At 41.1% G+C, this 10,240-nt stretch overlaps 1 protein-coding gene across 1 annotated transcript in view; it reads right to left on the bottom strand.

Annotated features, from left to right (window-relative positions):
• Positions 1 to 782, bottom strand: part of LOC109972044 (T-cell leukemia homeobox protein 2-like) — an 11,546-nt gene extending 10,764 nt beyond the window's left edge. The window contains 1 exon segment of the mRNA XM_020620643.1: positions 1 to 782. This exon segment is cut by the window's left edge and continues 57 nt beyond it. Coding sequence (XP_020476299.1) covers positions 1 to 190 — 190 coding nt within the window. The 5' untranslated portion in view covers positions 191 to 782.
• Positions 783 to 10,240: the final 9,458 nt, after the last annotated feature.

Genomic DNA, 10,240 nt, shown 5'->3' with positions numbered 1-10,240 from the left:
TGTGTCCGTTATTGTCCCCGTGGCTGTAGACGTTAGAGGTCAGCGCGTAATCCGGGTCGCCGGTCCGGTTGGGCAGCATGCAGCCGCTGGACTGGTCCGAGCTGTTCAGGATCTGATCGATCCCGAAGCTGATGGGTTCATGCTGCTGTTGGTGCGTCTGGTTCACCTCCTCGATCCCGGTGTGCTCCATAGTGTTGTCGGTGATGTTGTCAGTATATTTTGTCAGTACGCGGACGTATTTTTATCATATAGGAATTCACAGCGTGATAAATGAAATGTTTGTATGTATTCTGCAGTACTGGGCTGTTTTTTGATTTCAGGCATCAACACAAGCTTCTTCTACTCCCAGGAAACCAACAACGTGTCCATCGCTATCCAAAATCTTGCCATTATTTTTGTCCAACAGTGGGATCGGGTGTTCCCTAAATGAAGTGCCTATCCGTTGGGCTAAGAAAGAGCGTATCCATCTTTAATATGTTCTTTCCCAATGAACTAGACCCAAGGCAAGCTAACAGCGGGAAATCAACCGAAGATAACAAATGGTTATCCAGAGTACTTACAAAAATCCGTGATTTTTGGGGAAGGCGGTTCTCTGGAGAGGCTTGATGCGCTTTGTTCGCCTAGTGTGGACGAGACGATCCATACGCAGAGGGCACAGTAGGATACCCAACCAAACCAAAACAAAACCGAAGAAGCGAAAGCGAAGTGCTGACCTCACAGGCTGGATAATATTTGCAGGTGAGAGCGAAAGACGGCTCGGTTGTGCTGAATGGTGAAGTGCGATTGTGCAGGTGAGACAACGCTCTGCGTAAACGCTTCCATTCGGTCATCCAGCCAAACCTCACTCCACTCCCTCTCGCACTCTGTCCCTCCCACCCTTTCTCCCTCCTAGGTCAGTTGTTTTGCTCGGATGTCTTAAAGAAGCAGCTGCTTTCGTGTGTTTTTTTTTTCCTGCAGCTTTTCTCTGGGTTGTGTTCAGATCTGAGAACAAATGTAAACATTTTAAGTCTAATCTCATGTTTAATATATTGTTTTTCAGTTTAAAACTGGTTTCTAACGCATGCTAGACTATTTATTTAAAGGATTTCCTTAAGTGGCACCACAGTGAAGTCAGTTTTTAACGGGCAAGGCAACAGAAATTGTTTGGCTCATTATGAAATTATTTTTAATGTGTTTTCACTTGAAGAAATTATTGTAAAAGTTGCATTAATGTGGCGTTATGGGCCAAAGCTTTCATGGCAAGGCCTCAAGAGAACCACCTATTCGATTTTGTTTTTGTCTGGGAGCCCTCTGGCACCTGAGAAGGCTCCTGCTGTTGGACATGATCTGTTAAGGACGGCAGGTGAGCTTCTACTTCAAGGCAGAAATGAAACACCGCTCTCTGTGTTCTCACTGTCTGTGCAACCACACAAGCCACATAGACACACATACTCATGGACCAATATCACCCGCGCAAGGACCCGTAGAGTTCCCCAGTACTCCAGTTTGGAAACCACCAATATTTCAATCAGTGGACACTGAAGAAATAGTAGAAGAAATGACACAATGCACTTTAATCTGGAGAATGGACCTAAGTGGCAGCCACACTGTAAAAGGCACACTGTGTCCTACAAGATACAAGAACCACTGGACCAGATGTATGTGTGCCAGAGCCAGGCTGAAGCAATAACGAAGCACTGAAGCTCTGTTACCCACAGTGAAGCCATAAATCCAGTGATATTGACGGGAAGTGCGCAGCATAGGCTTGATTTAAAGGCACTGATAGGCCCATCCCAGCGTAGATTATTACCGAGTAATGAAATGTAAATCCAACAGTATAAGGGATAGTTAGTCTTTGTATATGAAACAACAGAATACCCCCGTGTAAAATGAGGTTTTCATCATCGAACGAAGAGAAAACAAGAAGATAGATAGATAGATAGATAGATAGATAGATAGATAGATAGATAGATAGATAGATAGATAGATAGATAGATAGATAGATAATTACACCAATAAAGAGCAGCCGGAGTCACATCATACAGCGAAATGTGAAATGCGGCGTTGCTGATTTGCACAAATTATTTAACCTTTCTCTGCCCGAAGCGAAGACGCGGATCGCTCGGGTCTCAATTCAATAAAGATGAAAAATGGCTCATAATAAAACCGCGACACGGGGAAAAACGAATTTAATATATCACCGTTTTATTACGCACTTATTTCACTTTCCGTGCGAATAAAGATATCGCTCAACTGCACAAGGTGGCTAGAGGGAAGCATAAAAATCAATTGTGTGAATTCAAGGCCGTATCAATAACAGTGCGAGGACGAGAACTGTGCGAGTGTAGCTGCTATTAGGCCTGTTTATATTTGCGCGTTACAGTCAAATGAATAGGGGCGAGAAGATGCACTGCGCCTCGGATCAGCTTACTGACAAGGTAATTGGCCGTTTATGCAAAGCCAGGAAGATCTATGTGCAGGAGACGGAAAATAATATTTGAAAGGCTCTTCGGGGCAACACATCTCTCCCTGTTGGTGATGTCAGCAGCACAGACGTCATGTCCAGTTGTGCGTCAGCCTCAGTGACTTTACACCAGCACAGGGGTTCCCAAGCTTTGGGCTCGACAGAGAATGTGTCTAAAATGTCTCCCTGTGATTCACAGCCTTCTGTCAGCTCAGCATATTTTACTTAACAGAAGACCATCACACACATTTCACCTTTTCTTACAGAAATAAGTGATTATATTCAGTGTTAAATGGAGACTTTGGTGTTATATGGATTCGGTCAACTATGTCTTTCCATAATGTATTTGAATTTTTTTGTCCATGTGCAGCTACGATAATGATGTGCATGTGGGAACAGTAGCCAAACCAGATTCCTACGTTCCTACATTATATATAAATAATAAAGTGACTCATTTAAGCTGACTGGAGCGCCACGCACGCATGGAGCTGGATTCACTCTGATGATTTTTTGGTGTCCTCGTTAGCAGGGGATTCCCACTTTCCCACTGTGCCAGTATTTAATCTCCAGTTCCCGCTAAGCACTGAAAGAATATTGCGTGAACTGATGATACTAATTTGTAAATGTCAAACAGGAAAAGCAGTATTGCTTCCCTGTGCCAACTCACTCTTAATGGGAGAGACCTCACATTTCTCATCCCCCTGGCAAACTGCAATTTATTATCAATTTTTTAATTGATTTGTTGTTTTGCTGTGAGTTATTTATTACAACAGACCAAACATTATTTGAAGGGCAACAGTTTTACATTAACATAAAAAAGGAAGGTGTTTACTCGGGGTTGGGAACATTTAATGGACAATACATAGTTTGTAACTAAAATGGCTTCATGTGACATGACAAAGGACATTTCATTGAAACTCCACGCCTGTATCCTTCACGTGTCCTGTTCACGCGAGGCAAGGCCGTGCATGTTTTGGAACTATTATTTTCCAACATGTTGAACACAGTGGTAAAACTGTAAACCTGTAACCATCGGGAGCAATATCACTGTTCTCTTTATTCAGACTGACAGCCTGAGCTGAGACACCACGTGTCTTGTTTCATTATTCTCAGCAGATGAGTTCCCATGAGCTTCTGTTATAATGAAGCAACAGGGAATTAGAGTGATTTTTAAAAGTTATCTGATTTCTAATGTGCAGTTTGGGAGTCTTTAGACCCATCATCATCATGTGATCATCTGTATTTCTACACACACTGTAGTTTGGTGTTTTGAGCAAAATGAGATGCAAGTAATGTTTTCCTTCCGTTTCTTGGCAGAGCACGATACTTTTAAAAATCATTTTTAAATCAAAGCCACAGATGAACCATTCATATCTGTCTTTTTGAATTGTTAGTTTTTCTTATAACCATCAAAAGATAGTTTAGTGGCAACATATCTAGTCGAATGCTGCTTAAACAGCCTTCACCCTTCCATCCACATCTGTCTCCATCCCTTAGATGCACATATGCACCTGACATATTATACAAAGACAAATACTGTCTCAGTATAATGAAACTATTGTGCACGACCTGTGCTGTTGCTTTAGTTGCTCGATGACGTATCTCGGTATTCATATCCATCCTTCTATCTGCATCCTTCTACAGTTTTCCTAAAATGATATCTAATAAGCTATGGCTGTAAAACATGAGGGAATGTAAATTATCCTTATTTTTAAATAAAGATCCTTGACTTATTTTGGGCTGTTACTATAAAACGAGTTGCACAACAGGCCAGTATGAGGTCGACATGCAAACGTGACGCGATGCGATGCAGGTTTGTAATCAGCAATTTAACTAAATGCAATAAAAGCCCTTTGCCAATTAAGAAATACCCCCTCCCTCGCACACACACACACACACACACACACACACTTTCATTCTCAATATGAAAGCCCCTGGCTGACTTTGCCCAAAGGCGTTGTCTGTGGTCGCCGGCTGTGCGTGATGAATCGTTATCTCCAGGCCATGTTGCTCGTCTGGGTAATAAAGTACCAGCAAAGCAGAGACAAAGGGAATTTGTCACAGTTTCCTCCCAGATATATTAGTGACCTACCGGTCGGTTTAGCATTTATTTAACAGGGTTGTGAGGTGGTGGTGGTGGGGGGGGGCTGGGAGTAGTGATCCAGTAAAGGCTTGGTTTGAGGGCTGGAAGAGGCCTTCCAAAAACCTCCTGCTGGCCCTAAATATATCACACTACTACAGCACCACTACTCTGCCCTGGCTTCCACGGAGGAGTCCTATCACCTAACGGTATTTTCAGGTTAATGAACTTATGTGGCTGTAGCTATCAGGGAGACTGTGCGCACGTTCGCATGCCTCAGCCAATCAGAGCCGCGGATTCTTAAAGGCGGTTTCCTTGCGTCAAACATTTGAAGCATCAGCATTTTCTAGACAAAGTTACTTAGGCCTGTACATTAACAAAGCAAACAGGGACGCAGCTTTTCCACTGACAGATTAAAGATGCACGGATCGTTTTTAGTTTTACATGTGAACTAGTGCAGTGGTGGAAAAGGAATTCACATTGTTGGCTCGACTGGAGAAACACAGCGCAACAAAAACCACCATTTCATCCAAAAGTCCTTGAGTAGGAATTTCCCTTCACCCAAAGTATAGCAGGCTGTTATCAGCAAAATAACATGTCAACAGTGAACTAGTCTTTATGCAGAATGCCCCTTTAAAAAGTATTATAATAACAGATTTAGTTGTATTAGTATTTCTGATGCAGCAATGTTTTAATGTTTAGCATTTTAATGTAACAACTGCTGGGTCCATTAAGGTATAACACCGCTTCACATTTGATAAGAAGACTCTGTTTTTTATATAAATAATCGTACTTAGCAAATAAATCACTAAGTCAAAGTGCAGTAAAAGTAGCACAAAGTGGCATCAATGGAAAAACTCAACAGGTGCTGTAGATTAGTAAATATACTTTAAACCATCAGACTAGTGCAGTCTGGTCATTAAGAAGACGATTAAGCCTATTACTGCTGTTGCTGAGGTGGTTAATATTGTTAGCTGTTGTTTTGTGTCATGAGATTGTGTTAAGGCTGTTTGTTACTGCTCCGTGTGCTTTTTCCACAGTCCACCATGTGTTTCACTAATTGTTTCTGTAAGGAGAAATGATGAAAAACTTTGACACAAAAAGACATCTATTTCTTAAACTGTGCGTCTTGGATTAAAAAGCAACATCATTTCATCATCGGACATCCTGTTTAATCACTCTTACTATCTGGTTCTTTTCATGAGGAGGAGTTTTGGCCTGGAGTTGACGGACCAGGACAGCAAACCGACATTTAACCCTAAAATATTGATATACAGTATGTCCCAACAGAAACGGCCATAAACTCCTGTAGATGCTATCTGATGGTTGCATGTAGTGTCTTGTCCAAAGGTTTTCAGGAAGAACTGGTCAAAGTCACACCAGACAGTCCACGTGTCCGATAATGGACGTCTAGTCGCTAAGTTGTCTGATAACGGACGCATATAAACTGACAGTTGAAATGATCCCGGACCTGAGAAGATAGCAAACTGCCTCTGCAGTCAAGGATGTCGGAGATTAGTGTGACAAGCCTGTCATGCTGCTCCCTTCCCGGTCCTGCTGGGCTCGCTGCTTCTATTAGGTTGAATTTCAACGAACACACTCTGAAAAAACAGGGTTCATTGGTCGAAGAAGGGGGTTTCTTCAACTTGAATCAAAAATTCCTTTTTGTGAAGCAAAATCTAAAAACATCTGAATGAGTGAGCTCATGTGGTTCAGGAATACTTCTGTTTACCTTATATCATATATGGTTTTTATTCTTATAAGTTGGATTTCAGAAATACTGGGGCTCTGCCTTGTCCCCACACTCCAACTTTAAAATAATCAAAGTGTTCATTGAAAAGTTTAATTACTGTTTCTGTGCACACATGGAGGTTTAAATGCCTGCTCTGCATATTGTCTTATTTGTTCCTTTGTTTTCAGTCACCCTGTAAATTATCCTCTGAACCCTGTGAGTTTGCTAAAATGTCTACGATTGTTCAACTTTGAATCGATTATTGCTTTTAAATCATCATTAGAACTAATGCAAATCATTCTGTATTACTGAACATTAAAGGTACTTACTGCACTGTCCTGTCCCCTTACTGACAGCTACTTAATGCATTGCTCTGCATTAGCAACATATTTTAAAGACTCTGCTGTGGTGAAAGAGTCATGTTGTGGGTCTACAACCTTTTTACTCAGCATGTAGACTCCAGCTTCTTTAAAAATCATCTTCTGATTCTGTAAAATTAGGTGAATCTCATGCTGTGCAATGGTTTCCCCATGGGTTTATTCCCACATACTCTTACAACACCGATGAGGGGACAGAAATCATTTCAGGAGCATGAGAGAGGAGCTCTGTGTGTTTCTGTAAACTTGAACATGCTTTCTGCCTCACCAGGTCTGCACCTTCCAGTTTGCACTGGTTGAGCTGGGAACTTAACTGGGGTAGTAGAATCAAAATCCTGTTAGGTATAAAACCATTTAGTGGTACTAAAACATCTGCTAACAGTAGAAACATCTCACATAAATGAGGAGTTTATTTGAATAAATATATGTTATTTTGTATCTATAACATATAAAAAAGACCAGTATGACTTAAAACAAGTTGGAATAGCATTTTTAAAAAGCACAGCTTTGAGTTCAGTCTGTGAGTAGCAGCTCGATTCAACAAGCAAAGTGAAAACCAAAATGTAAAAGTGACAATTCACCATTTAAACTAAACATCCATTAGATTTTGTTGAGCTTTCTAGTTTAACTTGGACCTAGTTTACTGTCTGAGTTGTGGCAGACAGAGATTTCACAGCAGCATTAGTTTTCCTTCTCTCTTAGCTAACTACATGTAGGTAACAGTGAAGGCTTGGTGATTTCCCAACCTGTCTGACTGGTTGTTTGATCAGGACTGATGTACTCTGGACTAAAAGTAACGTTCGTCTACATGTCATGTGACACATGATCAGCAGTGAGATGCCAACCTTAGAACATGGTCTTGCAGCATGTGAAACCTTTTCTTGACAGTATACAACGAGCAGGCTTGTGTGCTGCAGGAGGCACCACCTGTCTGCAGAACATTTCCTTCTCAGAGTGTCCCGCCACACACTACAAACCCCACGAAGAACCATCGTCTGTACTAAGAGACCCTTTTTACTGAGAGTGTAGAATTACATTATTCTGCATTTGGAGGGTTTAGTCCTTGACTCTTCGCCGCCCTCAGGGGAAAACCTGGCGCCTCCTGCCCGGATCAGACGACTCGAAACTGGACAGAGTGGAGAGGAGGAGGAAGGGGGAGTGAAAACAGTGAAAAAAGAGAAGAGAAACCGCTGAAAGGTTTGGGACTGGGAGGATGGAGGGATGTCATGTTGCTGCACTGAGCGTCACAGGCCACGCAGCTGCAAGGAGACAGGTCATCTGCTGTGGATCTGAGAAGTATTATTATTATTATTATTATTATTTTTTTTTATGATGTGTGTTCAGTCTATTGGGAAACATCGACACAAAAGGTAAAATAAAACACGTCATTTCATTACTCCGCGCCAGAATTGTCGACTTGATCTTTTCCTCTTTTCCCTTTAAATGCAAACCGATTCATTTTGCGCTTCCCAGCTGTTTGCCTCAGATAAACCTATCGATTAGACATCAGTTAGATTCCTGGCCAGGACTTTATTGAGTACATGAACCTTAAAGTGAATTACAGGAACTGCTCTGCCCCTCCGGTGAACTATTTAGGTGAATCTAATTTGGGTTGATAAAGACCATCTATTTTATTTACCCTGACCGTCATTTTCATCGGGGCTTTATTGTGAGACAGTGAAGTCAGTGGAGGATTTTTGGAAGGAAAGGAGATTTAGTGTCTTTTGTAGATTGAAACTGGCAACTGACAATAAGACATATGAATTTAGTAAAGGAAATACATTATTATTATTATTATTATTATTATTATTATTCCATTGCCCCGCTATAGGTTATTTTGTAACAAAGCCATCCATAGTTTTTCAGTCAATAGTCTTTAGCAGCCAATCAATACTATCTGCAAACAGGTCTTTATGGTCTTTTTCATATGTTTTTCTGTCTTTTATTTTCCCCAGGTGTCACAAAAATCAACAATCTGAAGCTGCACAACAGCTGCACGATGCATCAATTCATGGGGGATATTCAGCCTATTTTGTGTTTAATCAGGAAAGTCACGCCTTATTACTAAAATGTAAAGAGTAGTAGCGTTTTTATCGTCATTGTTTCAGGAGAGGATTGTCCTATATGTCTCACAAGACTGAATAATAATTTTAAAAACTGTAATATTTTGTGGGACAATGCATACTTGGTCACCATCACAATCTTTTTATATTGATGTTCTTCTTTTAGCCTTAGCAAACACTGTTTGCACGTTATTTTCTCTTAAAATGCACCACTTTTGTACAAACTGTTATTATAAAGACGTTTAAGCCATTAAATAAAGCATATACGGGCATTAAACGAGACAAATAAAAACACAAATGGCTCTACACTTTATGATCCTCTCCAGTCCTGCAGCCTAAACGCGGGCTGCTCCAAGAGCCTGTGCTACACATGCATCTTTTTTAAGTGTAATTGGCCGTATCATTGGCTTTTGTCTTGTTTACAAAGCGGACAACAGGAGCGGTAATTTAATTTCCTCTGCCGCATTGAAGAGCCACCAGCCGCCTGTCAGGCCGCGCTCAGCCTCCCCAGGCCCGGGCAGCGGGCAGCAGAGTGGCCCGGGGCGACTGTGGAGACGGGAGGGGGGGGTGGGGTGGCATCTGCCTCCAATAAAACTGTATATGGATGATATTCTGGGATGTCGAGGAGGTTGGAGCCACTCCTGTCTCTATCATTTATCTTATATAAATCTATAGCTGATCATTAACAGGGAAACCTTTATTGTTCTTGGCTTTTAAATTAGCATAAGACTTCCACTAATTCCTAATTCCATCCGTTTTATTGTGCGGCCACAACTTTTTATTTACTCAGACATATTTTCACCATTACTTTTATTTTTTACAACCTCTGTCACTTGTGCCGTTGACTGCTGTCGATTTAGTGTTTAGTATTTTCCCTGATGAATTCTGTTATTGTTGTTACCACATCCTCAGTTGGTGTGTGTGTGTGGGGGGGCTCAGTCTTTATCCTGTTGGAAGCAAAAGACAAAAACAAACAATTCAAGATGAAAAGAGTTCTGTTTTAATGATGATCAGCAGTTTATCTCCATTTTTAGTAACACGTTGCATCTTTTCAAAAACCTTATGGTTGAGAACATTCAGAGATTTGTTGAAGCCTGTTAAAAGAGAACAAAGAAAACAGTGCGTTGACAGTGGATCATGAAGGAAACACAACAGTAGCAGGGAAATTAAGTAAAGATGGCACAGCTGGCCTGGAGTTACTGATATTTCATTAAATGTCAAACTAACGTGTGTCTTTTTATATTTTGAGCTAGTTTTTCCTCCATTAGGCCACAGCTCTGGATCAAAAACTCAACATCCAAAACAAAGTTAATGTTTGAGCTGAAAAAGATGTAAATCCTTTTATAGACTGGACTCAAATGATGAGGTTAAGGTTAAATTTATTTGCAATGTGAAGGAAAATAGGCTAAATGAACTCTTTATTGGCATAGTACACATCTGAGGAAGAATGAACTGTGTTGTGTGTGCGTGTGTGTGTGTGCACTAGACCAGTAGAAAGAGATGGCACATTAGGCCTGAGGGCATATCATTATTACAGAGCCTGCT

This window comes from Monopterus albus, unplaced genomic scaffold (genome assembly GCF_001952655.1).
Source record: "Monopterus albus unplaced genomic scaffold, M_albus_1.0 scaffold244.1, whole genome shotgun sequence".
Lineage (NCBI taxonomy): Eukaryota > Metazoa > Chordata > Actinopteri > Synbranchiformes > Synbranchidae > Monopterus > Monopterus albus.
The sequence above is the reverse complement of the archived record's forward strand: the minus strand, read 5'-3'. Positions and strand labels throughout refer to the sequence as shown.